The sequence below is a fragment of the Pistacia vera genome, unplaced genomic scaffold (genome assembly GCF_008641045.1).
Source record: "Pistacia vera cultivar Batoury unplaced genomic scaffold, PisVer_v2 Contig785, whole genome shotgun sequence".
Taxonomy (NCBI): Eukaryota; Viridiplantae; Streptophyta; class Magnoliopsida; order Sapindales; family Anacardiaceae; genus Pistacia; species Pistacia vera.
This window is the reverse complement of record NW_022196651.1, coordinates 204879-222314: the sequence shown is the minus strand read 5'-3', so window position 1 is coordinate 222314 and position 17436 is coordinate 204879. Positions and strand designations below refer to the sequence as shown.

Genomic DNA, 17436 nt, shown 5'->3' with positions numbered 1-17436 from the left:
GTTTCATTCTCACATTCTATGTATGTACTTAATTTGTTAAGGAATGATGTAGCTAAATGTAGAAGGTGAAGTATAAGACGAATGACATTGCAAACTATGGTGAAAGATCTTCGAAAGATCCAATTAATTATATACAAAGATACAGAAAGGCCTTTTCTATGTTAGTTACATATAAACCGTCGAAATTGATATTGACGCGGCGGGTCCACTTAATTATTTAATTTTTTTTTTTTTTAATTTATGAAATGATGACTAATTGCGTTTAGGATCTTCACAGTGCATGCATTTTACGCCCATAAATACCTTAAGAGACGAAAGCTTGTCACATACCTCCTTATAGCTCTTCCTTTCTTCAGCGAGCTCTCATAATTCTATCACTTAAGTAATTCGTCCCTTCTCCAAAGATGGACAAATGTGTTATTCTTCTAGCTTTAATTGCCTGCAGCCATGCAATTCTCAGGGCTGAAGGAAGACAGTTAAAGTACAAGGAGAAAGAAGAAACGGCAAAGCATGAGAGCAACAACATCAATTTGCACCAGAATGCTGCAGAGCTCAAAGTAGATTTACAATCAACAAAACCAAGTGTTGACATTCCTAGTGCTGAGAACACTTTGCATGTGACAGGGAAAAAGGAAATATTTCCAACCATTGGTTTTGGTGAATCAGCAGCGTCAGACGAAAATGATTTTCGACCAACAACACCAGGTAACAGTCCTGGGGCTGGCCATAAACATGCAAAAGACGAGGACGATGAAAAAGAAATATTTCCACCCATTGGTTTTGGTGAATCAGCAGCATCAGACAAAGAAGATTTTCGACCAACAACACCAGGTAACAGTCCTGGGGCTGGCCATAAACATGCAAAAGACGAAGAAGATGTTGAATCCAAGGTCGTAGTTAACCACAGCCTTAAGTCTGGGTTGAAGAATGATGTCCGACCACCACCAGCACCGGGACACATCCCAAAAACAAAAGCATAAACATGTGCAACAAGGTCATGCATGTACTATTCAATTAGGTCTTTGATTCCGGGAGTTAAAGTTTGGCACGTAAAATTTATATTTGATGTATCATGCATATATATATATATATATAGTATGTCCATGTAGGCTGGTTCGTTTATGTGTGTTAATCCCTCTGTGGATTCAGCCGCCCTGCTATTATTATGGAAATAAAAATAAGTCTTTTCATCATTGTCTATATACCGACAGAAAATCTCGAAATCTAAAAGCCGCACATGCATCGATGGAAAAGGGCAAATAATTAACGTCTTAATATAACTTCAAATTTTTTAGCTCTATATAATGGTATTCAACATCCATAGTAGAAGAAGAAGAAGAAGGAAAAAAAAAAAAAAAAAAAAAAAAACAGACTTAATGGACCTTTTTTTTTTTAAGAGTAATACTATACATATAAAGAAGTTTTACAAAAATTTATATACAAAGTAATGTGATAGAAAATAAATAGAAGAATAAATATGATGAGTTTGACTTTTTGTATTCATTCTTCCATTTATTTGTTGTCATATCATTTTATATAGAAATCTTTATAAGATTTATTTATATGTTTATTGTTTTTAAAAGTTAAATTAAAAATAACCAACTTTTAAATGATTTTGTAAGGAAGGTTTTGTTGATATAAGAGGATGAAAGTGCAAAGTTGTTAAGTGATTGGTTGCTTTTGATAATAGGCCAAAGTGGTGTCGTTTTAAGTAGAACTTTCAGCTCACTTTCACTTTACTCTTTCCTTTGTATCAGTATAAAAAGAACGTGTTCTTCTTCATTTGTATCGAAACTCAGTCAATTGAATGCAAGATAGCTTTGTTCTCTCAAATTCATTTTAGCTTCATTTAAGCTCTTTTGTATATTTCACATGGTATCAGAGCTACTGATTTGCTTCAATGGCGAATTCCTCCAGCTCCCTCAACAATTCTGAGGAAATGTTGAAGCAATCTTCTAATCACACTGCTTCGGCTTCAGCTGTTAGCTTACAAGTCGTAAATCTGAAGCTTACTCAGAACAATTATCGTTTCTGGAGCTCTCAAGTTCTGTCTACTGTTGGTTTACATGAACTTGAAGAACATCTTCTCGGTAGAGTTTCCTGTCCTTCACCTTTATTAATTTTCACCTTTATTAATTTCTTATTTACTATTGAACAAGAGTTAGGTCAAGTTGGTAATACAGTAAGAGCGAGTAGTGTTTTGATTGATGAAAAATTGAATCCTGCCTACATAATGTGGAAAAGAACTGATAAGTTCCTAATGAGTTGGCTCTTAGCGTCAATCTCAGAAAGTATGTTTGGATTTGTGTCGATATGTAGAACCTCTACTGAGATATGGTTTGCCCTAGAAAATGAATTCATTACTAACTCTAAAGCTAGAGCTTTGCACCTCAAAAACCTACTTCAAACAACACAAAAGGGCAATCTAAGTGTAGGTGACCATATTAAGAAGATGAAGGAGATAGCAGAAAGTTTGTCTGCTAGTGGTTTAATAATAGCTGATGAGGATATTTTACAATATGTCCTAGATGGACTTGGTCCTGAATTTGATGCAGTAGTAGTAAACCTCACTTCCAGGATTGAGTCAAAATTTAACTCAGTTACACTTCAGGAAGCCCAATTTTTACTTCAAAAGTATGAAATTCGACTAGAGAAATTCAATTCAGTCGACTTGTATAACTGTTCAGCTCACCTTGCCTCAACTGGTAATCCTAACAACAATACTAGTATCCCTTCAAAAACTGATACTACAAGTCACCAACCTGATAAAGTTCCTATTCACAATGGTATACCCTCTCTAATATCTCTAGGTAATCCCAATTATCCCCAACTTCCTGTTATACCTACATCTCACCCTCAAATCTACAATCCTCATGTGTATAACAATCGGCCTTTTGGAAGTGGAGGAACATTTTATGGCCGAGGAAGGGGCAGAGGTACTGGAAGAGGAAGACTCATCTGCCAATTGTGTAATAAAGCAGGACACTCAGCGGGCCAATGCTATCACATATACAATTCTACTTATACAAGCATGGTGCAATCTCCAGTTGGAAATGTGTCACAGCAGCCTATCTCTTACTATGAGGAACTGCCCTATCAGTCACATAGTACACACTCTTATAGTGGTCAATCACATAATGCACATCCTTATGGTTCTTCTTTTGGCACTACTGGTTCAAATTTTCAGTAACTTGGCTCTGCTGGATCACAAATTGGTGCTCCTAGTTCACAGTTTTGTTCTATAGGAACTGTTCATCAGCAACTGAATGGTTCTTCACAACCCTCACAGTTTGATATGCAATGTTCTGGCACTATGAGTAATGCTGCTTTTAGAGTTCCTAGTCCACAGTTTCATAGTCAGAATCAGGCTCACTTTGTAGCTGTTGTTCTCAAGGTTAAATTGGTACAACTACTATTATATTTCTAATCATCACTACAACACCTCTATACAGCACTCTTTACCATCAAACCAACAAACATCACTTGCTACATCATTAACCACAACTGATCCAGTGTGGTATATGGACTCCGGAGCTACGGATCATGTCACTGCAGACCTGCATCAACTGACTACCAGTAAGAACTACAGTGGAGGTGATCAACTTCAGGTTGGCAATGGTGAGTATCTAAAAATATCCCATACTGGTCATACCTTTTTTCCTAGCAATTTACATACTAAATGGTTGCATCTTAAAAACATCTTGTGTGTTCCCAAAATCACAAAGAATCTACTTATCATTTCTAAATTCACCAAAGATAACAATGTTATAGTGGAATTTGATGCTCACTGTTGTTTTGTCAAGGACAAATCCACTGGAGCAATACTACTGCAAGGGGACCTTAAGGGTGGCCTGTACCAACTAATTGCCTTCTCCATCCTGCCTTCCTTCAGACCTCACATGTCCTCAACTGGCCAACATAGTACGCAACCCTTTCAACTTGCCTGTGTCAATACTGTTAATCATTCTGAATTCAGTTCTTGTAATAGAACAGGTTGTTCTAGTAGTAGTCTGTCTAATGTCAACCCTATAGTGTCTGATTTTAGTTCTGATGTTACTGTTAGTTCAGATGCTTTTGTTAATTCTTGTATCAGTAACTACACTCCACTTGCTGTTAATAAATGTGCTGATAATAAACCTGGTTCTATTTTTGATTTGAGTAACACTAATATTTGTATTGAAAATACTGTTTTTGATTTGAGTAACACCAATACTTGTACTGAACCTGTCTTTTCTGCTTCTGATATGCATGTTTTTGCTTCTGATATGCATTGTTTAACTGCAAAATTGCATACCACTGATATTATGGTTTGGCACAAACATTTGGGGCATCCACACTCCAAAGTGCAACATCTAACTACTTTGCAACATAAATTTCCTTTAAAACTAAACACTTCTCTGAACTCCAACTTCACATTCTGTGATGCTTTCCAATTAGGCAAGCTACATAAAAACAATTTCCCAATTTCTCATTCACATGCCACTTCTCCCTTGGAATTAATACACAGTGATGTTTGGGGCCTTGCTCCTTGTCCTTCTACTGAAGGATTTAAATACTATGTTCAATCCTTAGATGATTATAGCCGTTTTACATGGTTGTTTCCTCTCAAAACCAAGGCTGAATTAAGGTCTATATTTATTAAGTTTCATCACCTTGCTAAAAGGCAATTTGGATGCAAGATTAAGTACTTGCAATCTGATCAAGGTGGTGAATACAAAGCCCTTCTCCCATACTTGGTTGAGCAAGGAATTCAGGTTAGGTATTCTTGTTCTTATGTACATCAACAAAATGGTAGGAGTGAGAGAAAACATAGGCACATTGTAGAATCAGGACTTACCTTGCTTGCTTATGCTTCTATGCCTTTATCGTATTGGTGGCTTGCTTTTGAAACTGTCGTTTATTTAATTAATAGAATGCCTACTGCTGTACTCTAGAATATCTCTCCATATCAAATTTTATTTCATCAAGTTCCTGTTTATGAAAACTTAAGAGTATTTGGTTGTTCTTGTTTTCCTTATCTTAGGAGTTTTAACAAATGTAAATTTGATTTCCATTCAACAAAGTGTACTTTTGTAAGATATAGCTTAATACATAAAGGGTACAAGTGCTTAAAACCTGATGGACAGCTTGTAATCACCCATAATGTTCAATTTAATGAGTTTGAATTTCCTTTTGCCACCAGTGGTTCAACCTTTTCTTCTCAATCTCAGTCTTCTTCTACTTCACCTCAGCCCTGTGTCCTTGACACTCCTAGCCATACTTCTGTTTTGTCATTTCCCTTTGGGTTTACTCAACCTACTGCTACTAAATCTTCAACTCAACCTAAAACTTCCACTCAATCAGCTGCTACTAAACCTTCAGTTCAACCAACTGCCACTAACACTTTAGCTCAACCTACTGTCATTAAATCCTTTGCTGCTCTTAATTCCCATACAGTATCTTGCTCCTTGGACAACTCCAGTTCTGACAATGCAACAGTTGGTAAGAATCCTTATAATTTTGTTAATTCTCATACTGATTACTGTGATCATTACTCCACTACTTCCAGTGATCAAAACACTTCACACAATATATTTAAATCTTCTTCCCCACACACATTTACACCAGCTATGCCACATACATCTCCAGCAATCAATTACTCACCAAATAACACATCAAACCCTTCTCAATCATCCACTATCTCACCACCTGTTGTAGCTCCAATCCACTGTCCACTTGTTGATCATCTTACCTCCTCTCAGTTTCCTAGTAGTTCAACTAATTCTGGCCTTGTTAGAACATGTGTTCCTCCTGTTTCTCACACTGTTTCAGCACCAGTTAACACTCATACTATAGTCACAAGAGCTAAGTCATCTGTTCAGTTACAATCTGTTCCTCCTGACCAAGATAGCATGCACATAGCATACCTTATTGATGGATCTGAAACTGTTGAGTCAGAACCAATTTCAGTGTCTGCAGCACTTAGCAATGATAATTGGAAGGCAGTATTGAAATGTGAATATGATGCCCTTGTTCTTAACAAAACCTGGACCCTTGTTCCACCATCACCCGATATGAATGTAGTTGGGAATAGATGGGTTTTTCTAGTCAAATATAATATTGATGGCTCTCTGCAGAAGTATAAGGCAAGGTTGGTTGCTAAGGGATTCCAACAAACCCCTGGACTGGATTATTTTGAAACTTTCAGTCCAGTAATGAAACCCTCCACCATTAGGATTATCTTGACACTTGTAGTCACAAAAGGGTGGGATGTGTAGCAAATTGATGTCAACAATGCATTTCTGAATGGGGTGTTAACTGAAACTGTGCATATGAAGCAACCTCCTGGATTTGAGGACCAGTCTTTTCCACATGCTGTTTCAAACTCAATAAGGCACTTTATGGCCTTAAGCAAGCCCCAAGAGCCTAGTTTGATAAGTTGAAAACAACTCTTCAGCTAAAAGGATTCAAAAATTTAGTTTCAGATTCAAGCTTATTTAGTCTTCAACAGAATTCAGGTTCTACTTATATCTTGGTGTATGTCAATGATATATTGATTTTTGGTTCAGAAGAAAAGTTTATTAGAAATCTGATGAGAAATCTGAATGATGATTTTGCCCTAAAAACCCTTGGGTCACTTAAGTATTTTCTCGGGCTGGAAGCAATAAGAACATAGGCTGGTCTTCATCTCAAACAGTCCAAGTATGTTTAAGATCTTCTCATCAAAACCAAAATGATGGAAGCACATTCTTGTCCTACACCCATGACTGTTGGAGTTAAATTGAGTTCTAATGACAGTGAACTATTCCAAAACCCCAACCTATATAGAAGCACTATAGGAGCACTCCAATATTTAACACTTACTAGACCTGACATCAGCTTTACTGTGAACAAGTTGAGTCAGTTTTTACAGGTTCCTACTGAACTTCAATGGCAAGCTTCCAAAAGGGTTTTAAGGTACATTAAAGGAACTAGAACAATATCTCATGGGTTACAAGCAGCAGCAAAGTTCAGTTTAGAGTGCTATGCAGATGCTGATTGGGGTGGAAATCTTGAAGATAGAAGGTCCACAAGTGGATATTGTGTCTACCTAGGACCAAACTTGATACAATGGAGCTCTAGGAAACAAAAGGTTATAGCACTCTCTTCCACTAAAGCTGAATATAGGGCTTTAGTTCATACGGTAACAGAAGTAGCCTGGTTGGAGAGTATGTTTCATGAACTAGGGTTGAATTTTCACACTATTCCAGTCATTTGGTGTGATAATGTTAGTGTTGGAGCGCTTGCATCCAATCCTGTGTTTCATGCCAGAACCAAACACATTGAGATTGATGCTCACTATATTAGAGAACAAGTATTAGCAAAAAAGGTAGCAATTCAGTATGTCCCATCCAAGTTACAAATAGCTGATGTTCTTACTAAAACATTATCAGCTACTCATTTTACTGAACTAAGAGACAAACTAAATGTAACTCATTCTGGTGAGCTGCTGCATTTGTGTGAGACGAGCTGCTTGTAGCAACCAGTTCGTCACGAGCTACTGCATTTGCATGAGACGAGCTGCTTGTAGCAACCAGTTCACCACGAGCTTCTGCATTTGCATGAAACGAGCTGCTTATAGACCAGTTCGTCACGAGCTGCTGATGCATGAGACGACTAAGCAACCAGTTCGTCACGAGCTGCTAATGCATGAGACGAGCTGCTTGTAGACCAGTTCGTCACGAGTTGCTGATGCATGAGATGACTAAGCAACTAGTTCGTCATGAGCTGCTGATGCATGAGACGAGCTGCTTGTAGCAACCAGTTTGTCACGATCTGGTGATGCATGAGACGAACTGCTTGTAGCAACCAGTTTGTCACGAGCTGCTGCATTTGCATGAGATGAGTTGCTCGTCCCTCTGCTGGATTGTGAATTAAAGTTGACAGTGAAAAGTCAGAGCTGAACCTGGGAATGAAGATCCTAAACCAGGTTTGGTTTGAGGGGAGATGTTGATATAAGAGGACGAAAGTGCAAAGTTGTTAAGTGATTGGTTGCTTTTGATAATAGGCCAAAGTGGTGTCATTTTAAGTAGAACTTTCAGCTCACTTTCATTTTACTCTTTTCTCTGTATCAGTATAAAAAGAACAGTGTTCTTCTTCATTTGTATCGAAACTCAGTCAATCGAATACAAGATAGCTTTGTTCTCTCAAATTCATTTTAGCTCTTTTGTATATTTCACAGGCTTCTCATAAGATTTTGGTTATTTCTACCCTTGTCTTCTACACTTAATTACATTAGTACTATTAATAATACTACACCTACAAAGATTTTCATACAAAGTGAGGTGATAAAAAATGAATAAAAGAGTGAATGCAAAAAGTCAAATTCATTATATTCACTCTTCTATTCATTTTTTTGATCACTTTATATGAAAATTTTTGTAAGATTTCTTTGTAAATGTAGTATTTCTCTAATACTATTGCTTTCATGAAAATGACAAAACTACTTTTGATTTATATATTAACAAAAATTTGGTTGTTAAGAATGTATATTTAATATAATGAATTTTGAATTTTGGGAAATTCATTAACAAAAAAGTGAAACTGCCAATTAGGGGTTCTAAGATTATGTTGTAAGTGTAATACTGCTATTTTTATTTTTTTTAATTTGACTCTTAAAATAGGTCAAATAGGTAGTTATTTCTAGAATGGAATTATTGCATGTTGATGCGTAACAAGATAAACCTAAGAACAATGAAATTAATTTCCAAGAACAAAGAAAAAGCAAGAACGCAGCCTGAAGATTTTGAGGATATGTTTTCTTATTTTTCATTCATTAGTCAAACTTCTCTTATAATTACAATTGGCAATCCATGAGATTGCTTATCTCAGTCGTTTATTTTGTTACAAGAACAAACACAAGAGGAGCTGCTGATCGTAGGATCTTTTCTGTTTTTCCAGAACTTTGCAGCAGATTTGACTGTGAGGAACTTCAAACTAACGTTTCAGTAATAGACTTTAGAAAATGAAACCAGAACTGCAGCTGTAAACATTTAACGCAAGTTTCTTTTACTAACGGCAGAATTTGAATACTTTAAGGCTTTTGCTAAATCTTCTGCTTCCTTCTTCAAATTTCAATTCATTCTACAAGTTGACTGTTTTCTGCTGGGATTGACTTTAATTAAGAGTTTGAGTGCAGCTTGCATAACTCACCACAAGGCGGGCCATCCAATTTGAAAGAATTTTCATGGTTTACTACAGTAGAAGTGTCTATGAGTCTATCTATTTTTTTTATCACATGGACATATATTTTCTGAAAAATATTAATATAGGATACACAGCGCACATGAAATATAGAAAATATATATATAATAACAGTTATTGCATATGCAGGTGAGCTTATGATTTATGTATATATATGCTATATTTGAGTTTATGAATGTATATAGACCCAAAAGAGGATCCATTCATTTTAAATTATACCACATTTAGGGATATTATTGTTTTTTTAATTAAGATTAGAAAAAAGAAATAGCTAGGAACTTTACCGTTTGGGGCAGTCTTTGCCGCAACTTTTTGGATGTACAAGTTACTATAAGAAATCCTAAAGCAACAAAGTATCTTGAAAGTATAAAGCTATAAACACTTTTTACAATTATAAAGTATGATGGAGATGAGATTAAATATATGTATGAATTATAAATCGAACAGCCTCGAAGAAATAGAGACAACACATGAAAGCCAGACGCAACCACAATCTTCAGTTTTTTTCTTTTATCTTTTTGGTGCTTCACTTTTCTGGTGATTTGCTTAATTTATATAATTAAAAAATAAACTAACTTTTTTTTTTATTTGATCACCGAGAATGTTTAGATCAGTTTGCTGGCACCTCAACTATTTTCCTAGGACCTTGGAACCAGTAGCGGATCCAGAAATTTCTGTTAGGGTGGACCAAAATAAAAATTAATTGCATATAATATTCATATTTTGTTTTTTCTAGTTGAAATTGTCACAAAAAGAAAAAAAAATTATATATTAATATTTTTTTTTCAAAAAAAGCTTGGAATTATGTGACGGGTAAGAGTCCTAGTGGTCACCCTCATTAATGTCTGGGAGGACTCGAACTCAAGAGTTCGTTAAACTTATTTTGCTATTTTACCATCAAACCATCCAATGGTGGTTAGAGAAAAAAAAAGTACCTATTAAAGAAAGGAATTAATAAGATACATATACTAATCATTAATTAAAAGTCTATTAAACCCCCCTGATAGAATTTGAGGTGGGACTGACTCATCATCCAATAAGGTCTTGTTGAATGGGAGGATTATCCCCTCTTATAAACCAATAGACTTGAGTGTGTCTAGTTGGTGTGGGACTCCAACACTCCCCCTCACGGTCAAGCCCATATGTTAGGTCATGCCTATTGATGGAGGTAGTTGCTGGATCTAACTCTTCACCCGCTGGTCAAGCGCTCAGCTCAACTGAACTTAGGCTCTGATACCATATGAGAGTTAGGGATTTGAGAGCAAAAACAGAGAGAAAAGAGGGATTAGAACTTTTCTTAATATTTCGATAGAGTGAACAGTGTTACAAGTCAGCTTTAATAGCTGATTATTTCAACATAAAAACGACGACACTTTAACCTTTCTAAAACATCATCGTTTGTCCCCCCCTCCCCCCGGGCGGTAAATGATAATATTAAGAAGAATAAATAATACAACCTACAATAGGGAAGCCCCGCCTAAACCGGCCCTTGGACATGCCGAAGAACTGTAGCAAGCAAAAGAAAACAAAACAACAAAGGATATACAATCCCTAATCATCAACCAGCACAGCTTAAAAAAGAAAGGACCTTGGGATCAGCACAAACAGACCCTGTACATGGGCGGCAATTGACAATAATGATTTCTTCTAAACCCAACCTTACAAATTTTTTCTTACAATCTCGACGTGACAGCTCGCAATTAGTCAACTCGTAATTGATTTTTTCTTACAATCTCGACGTGACAGCTCGCAATTAGTCAACTCGTAATTGAGTAGACAAGACCTATAACGAGCAGGTGAAACTTATTTGTTAGCTAACAATTATAGGCTGTCATGTCGGAGATTATGAAATAAAGTTTGTGAGATTATGTTGTAATATAGTATCGCCTGGCAATTAAAAACTCTTTTGGTATACATGGCGATAAAATTGGTCAAAAAGAAAGAAAATAACTGATCTCCAATTCATGGTTAATATTCTATTTTTCCGTTTTAAGTTTTATCTCTTCTACATTTTAAGAACTCCAACTGAAATGGTAATTAAATAAGAGTATAACATATTTTATTAAGAAAAATCTAACGTATTCTTTTTATCTGCTTAATTTGATGCTTTGATTTTACCAACCGCTAGATTTTTATCTAATGTATCATTACTACTGTTCTTTTCAAGTTAGTTATAATAATTTATTAAAATACCAATTAATTACACAATTTATTAATCAAAATACCTAAATTAATCGAATACATATAATCAAACATTACAAAAACATGTTAAAGACGTAAACCCATCATCAAAAGTTGTGCAAGTTTTGTAGGTGTGAAGGAGGTGGACGAAGTGGCAGAAGTGGCTGGCCGGAGGTGCATTGCCCACTTCTTTACTGGAGTTTTCAGTAGTTCTAACTTCTATCTATCTAACTTCATCAGTATTATGAGTCTTTTCCGTACTGAGAATAGAAATTAATTCATCGTTGTTAATTTTGCTTTTGACACAATGGTATCGGGAGTNCTCCATGTCACTGGCTTTACTTATTTTCTTCTTTGACCTTTTGCTTTACATCAGCCGCCTGTTGGCACAAACTGTATCCAATTAAGGTAGCTACCTGTTTCATTTAATATTCTCTCTTTTGCTATCTTTCTTTTCAAATTTAAATTGTTACTTATTTTTCATGTGAAAGTTTTCATGTAATTTCTTGTTAGTTAATAAAATGAAACCCCTTTCTTGTTATTGTAATTGTCCAGTACCTGTCGAATGAGATGGTGTAATATTTCCCCTGTATTTGTATTTGCAATAAGATGAAGTAATATTTAATTTACTTGTTGCTTAAATCATGTTTAACGTTCGAGTTTCTGTTTGTTCCTACTCGTTAATAAAATTAAAACGGCTTTTTCTTGTTGAAATGGTCCTGTACCTGTCTGCTAAGATATGTAATATTTCCTCTGTTTTTGTACTCGTAATCAGATGAAGTAATAATTCCTCTGTTTTTGTATTTGTAGTAAAATCATTTTTCTCTTCAATTGTCAGCTTCATCATCTCCCAAGTGTCCCAAATCCGTCAGAGAATGCTCTCACCTCCATCGTCACAGCCACCGTCTTCCTCGTCTATTGACTCAGAGATACAAGCAGCCGTTGTTGCCGATCAGAATTACAACCAGTTTCTCCACCAATGGAAAAATATCGTCATGGTATTTTGCTTCACATCAGTATTTGAAATAGATCTCTGTTTGCATAAAACTAATCCCAGCTATATATATATAACTGATTCCAAAACTGAAATAGGGAGGTCTATTTACTGAGATATACCACACAATCTAGGTTTACCAATCTCATTAATAATTTAATACACCTTAAAAACCGGCATCAAATTTGAATGAAAAATTTTAAGTAATACCTTTAGTTACGGGTGCTAAACAAGCGTAATACGATTTGAGTAAATCCTGGAACCAGTGCAGGCGATGGCGACTAACCAATTAAAGTGTATCACATTTTTTTGGAGAGAGAGCTATTGTGAATGGTGAGTGTTTGCAAGATCAGGAATAAAGATTTATGTTTCAATTTAAATCAGATTCTAAGAAGCGATGCAATGATATTGTCGTACTAATTTTTAAATTTGGCCACCATTTCACAACCTTAAACCAAGTGCTGGAGTTAGTTTTAGTAATTCTTGTGGCCACCACCGTTGTCTTCATCATTGTAATTCCTTCCTCGAGTATCACCTGGGGTCTATATGTAATCTCCTTGTTAAATGTTGTGATTTCAAGATACTACTTTTAATTACTTGTTGCTTAAATCATGTTACACATTCAAGTGTTTGTAATGTCTCTTTAGTCAAAATAAGGAGACCAGACTGAATGGAATTCTTATTAATAGTTATATGTTTGTGTTTCAAGATTGTAATTTGTTCTATTGGGTTTGATTTCTTTTAGTTATGTGCTAATAAAAATCTATACAAATCTCTACTATGAATAAAAATTTATTAATTGTTTGATTAAATAGATTTAAAATTGCTTTTTAGTTTAAATTCCCTATAAATCAAGTCAAATTTATAATAATTTGAAATTTCAACAATTTAAATAAAGTAAAAAAGAGTTTATGGTTCAAAATTTGAACTACTCCCATGAGTTGTAAAATACCTTATTAAGCACTCTTGAGATGGAAAAAAATTAAAGCACTTAAAAGATCTTAAACAAGCTCTTTTGCCCAATGAAAATTCCAATAAATAGACTCTAAGACTTTGATATAACCCTAAAGGGTTGGCCTGACGGTCAATGAGGTTTGTTCCCTTCTTTCAGTTCATAGGTTCAAATCTTGAGATCACACACCAAAATAACATTATAGATTATTTAGTTCTTTAGGCTTGTAGGGCATTCAATGGATCCCAATGATTAGTTAAGGTGCACATAAGCTGACTTGAACACCCCGATTACTAAAAAAAAAAAAAAAAGACTTTAATATACTTGTATAGTTTGCTCACAAAAGGTTTGACAAAATTCCATAAAGAAGATAAATAAATAAGTATATTCTCAGTGGTGTCAACAAAACCAATCTTCTAAGAAAGAAGATGATGCCCAAAGTTCTTCTAGTGCTCCCAAGCCTCTTTCAACCTTAGAAAGCCAAATGACCATATGAGTTTGATGTGCTTATGATCTTCATCGTGTTAAAATTGCGGGAAGTATTTTTAGGCTCTATCTTTAATTTTGTGATACCCATATTTTCACAAAACCATATATATATATATATATATATATATATATTGGTGACCGGGGATAGGGATGGGCAATACATATATATATTGGTGACCGGGGATAGGGATGGGCAAAAAAATAGGGTAGAACTGAAATAGTTGGGCACCTGAGTTTTGATTCCGATTCCTACCCAAAACCAGCTGCTAAAAGGTAGGTTCTGATTCAAAAAAATGGGAACCAATACTATGCGGCTCTGGTTCTGGTTCCTGTAGGGAGAAACCAGGAACCGATATTTAAATGAAATTTTATGAAAATATGGGGGCTTACCAGGGGCCAATATTTAAAGAAAATTTGTGAAAATATGGGGGCTTTTATGATACTTTATGCTTCAAATCAAATAAAAAAAGAGTTAACAAATTTAAATTGCATAGCAGAGTATCCAATACGTTGTTTGATAAGCGTGTCATGCACAGACATGGTGCTGTTGTTCCCAGCGGAAATTATGTTTTGATTTGCGTGCACTTCAAGCCCCTTTTAATTTTTATTCCCACTTGCAATTCCTTTTTTTACCTACTCTAGAGCCTAACCCCCCACCCAAATTTATTCAACTTCAATTAAATTCCATTATTATTATTATATACCTACATTTACTATTCATAGTATTGTTGATAATATATGCCAAAAATTACAATTCATTTAAATTATATGGTAGAAAAAAAATATTTATAAGAGTAAAGAATTTTCATATGCTATTTTTATAAATTTCTTAGTCATAGTATTGCGGTTATTATGTTGTTATACTTGTGCTATTTAAAGTATTAAGTAATTTTAATTTTGGGAGGATGAAACTTGATAGTTGATATGTTATTATGTTATTGTACTTGTGTGTTATGTAATCTTAATTTTGGGAGGTTGAAATGGATATTGGAATGGTTGTAATTTTTGTAAAGTTTGTAGGGTGTATTTGTCATTTTAGAAAATTAGTAGGGGTGTAAATAATTTTATTATTTACCGTTTTTTTTAAAATAAGGTGGTAATAATATTTTCTCAGGTGCTTGGAAAGGTACCAGAATCTATAACATAGGTTTTAGTTCCTTTGAAAAAAGGCGGATACCTAGAATCTCCCACCCCTAACCAGGGATGTTTGGGGCTAGTTTACGTGCATCTCAACTAATCATTTAGGATCCTAAAGTTGACGACTAGGTAAAACTCTTAGTGGCCACTCCTGTTAGGAACAGTAGGACTCGAACTCAAGAGCTCATGGAACCTCCTTTTACTTTTTTATCATCAGATCACCCATTGGTGGTGTACAAAACCATATTTTTCTTTTGTAAAGGTGCAATTTGCTTCATTGTAATTTTTTAAAACCACTAAAATAAAAGCTTTGAAATAAAAATATGAAGGAACTACATTTTTTTTTTTTTTTTATTATAATAATGAGAGCTTGAAATAGAAAGAAAGGCAGCTAAGAAAGGTGCTGAGAAAGTGTGAGAAAACGAGAGAAAAAGTCTGAATATTTCTGGGCATAAAACTGATTAACGAATACTGTTACAAAAGTGTGTTAAAAAGCAAACTGACCCTAGTCAACATGTCAACTGGTTAGTCGGACTAGAATTACAGATTTGCAATTTGTCTAATTGAAATTATAGATTTATCCTTCAATTGCCAGTAAACATATTCTAACATCCCCTTGTAAACAGGACCTCCACTGGAAACTTTCCAGCCACAATGATCAACAACTCAATTTATTCATTCAGCAAACCAGAGCAACCAGAAACACTCATCCTGCTTTATAATACCAGTGAACTCTCCAGTCGCAATAATCATCAGCCTAATTTGATTTTGTCCAGCAAGCCAGCACAATGAGCACTTCAGTTCTATTTTACTTATTCACCAATCCAGAACACTTTGCCACATTCATTCTACAGCACCAACAACATGCATTCAACAGTTCACAAAATAAAAAAAATTCAGCTCATGCTCCAGCGTAATAGCACCAGTTAGCAGCTCTCAAACTCAGAACAGCAACAACCATATTCATCCAAACTAGAACATTCATCCACCATTATGACTACATCAGTTAGCTGCTTAATCTAAAAAAAAACTTCAACCAGAAACATAACAAATCACTCACCTCCAGTCAAAACATCAAATCACTCACCTCCAGTCCAAACACCAAATCACTCACTCCAGTCAAAATACCAACAATCAACAGTATATAAAACTTCAACCAGAAACATAACAAATCACTCACCTCTAGTCAAAACACCAAATCACTCACCTCCAGTCAAAACACCAACAATCAACAGCATATAAAAATCAGTCAGCTACACCAGCAACCCCAACACATTTATTTATCATAAAAGAAAAAAAATTATGCTCAACCAGAAACATAACAACCACTCACCTCCAGTCAAAACACCAACAATCAACAGCATAAAAAAAATTCAGTCAGCACACAAGAAAAAATTCTGCTCAACCAGAAACATATCAATTATTTTCCTTCAATCAAACCAGAAACATATCAAATACTCTCCTCCAGTCAAAACACAACCAGCACCAGTATACATTTTTCAATATAATAAAGTAATAATATCACCTCCAGTCATCTTCAGCAAGCCAGCACAATGAGCACTTTAGTTCTAAAAAAAAAAACTCTGCTCAACCAGAAATCAGCAAAATTATTCAAGTCATTTAGCAGGTATATCAGTGGGTGACTTTGAAACATCAGCAAGTGATTTTGAAACAGAAACAGGAACAGCTCGAATGGAGAGATTATCCCTCAAATTTTCAAACCTGGACATGGGAAGAGCTTAGTAAATATATCAGCCTTCTGATATTCAATAGACACATACTGAACTTTAAGTTTATTGGTTGTAACTTGTTCCTGCACATAGTGAGCATCCAATTCAATGTGTTTAGTTCTTCCATGAAAAACAGGATTTGAATCTAATGATCCTACACTTTGGTTGTCACACCATATAACAGGAACTTCACTAATTGGGAGTCCAATTTCGGTAAATAGACTGCAGAACCAAGTTATTTCAGTAGCTCCTTGAGCCAATGCTCTATACTTAGCTTCAGTGGAGGATAAAGAGACCACTTTCTGTTTTCGAGAAGTCCACTGCAATAGATTATTACCCAGGAAAACACAACACCTATTGGTCGATCTCCTGTCATGTAGATTACTGGCCCAATCAGCATCTGTAAAACATTCTAAATTAAATCTCTGTGTTTTGCTGAAAAAGAGACCAAAACTCAAGGTGCCTTTAATATATCGAAGTAGTCTCTTGCAGGCTTGCCAATGCATTTGGGTAGGAGCCTTCAAAAATTGGCTCAATTTGTTCACTGCATAAGATATATCTGGTTTAGACAAAGTCAGATACTGGAGAGCACCTGCTCTCTTGGATGACTTCACTGGGCTGTTGGTCTGACTCATTCGGGAGATAGGAGAATTCTGAGATAAAGTCGGCGACAGCTTGCCCTTTGATGGTCGACCTAGGCTTGTACTTCAGGTCGAATTGGCTTAATTCCA

The 17436-nt window shown here is 35.3% G+C and overlaps 1 protein-coding gene across 1 annotated transcript; it reads left to right on the top strand.

The window, feature by feature from the left end:
• The first annotated feature begins 6742 nt into the window (after positions 1–6742).
• On the top strand, positions 6743–7498 carry LOC116116832 (secreted RxLR effector protein 161-like). The gene has a single exon (XM_031402882.1). It carries the CDS (start codon positions 6743–6745, stop codon positions 7496–7498), a length of 756 nt encoding a protein of 251 aa, XP_031258742.1.
• Positions 7499–17436: the final 9938 nt, after the last annotated feature.

Coding starts and splice junctions, on each gene's coding strand:
- LOC116116832 (XM_031402882.1), top strand. CDS start 6,743: ATGACTGTTGGAGTTAAATTGAGTTCTAATGACAGTGAACTATTCCAA.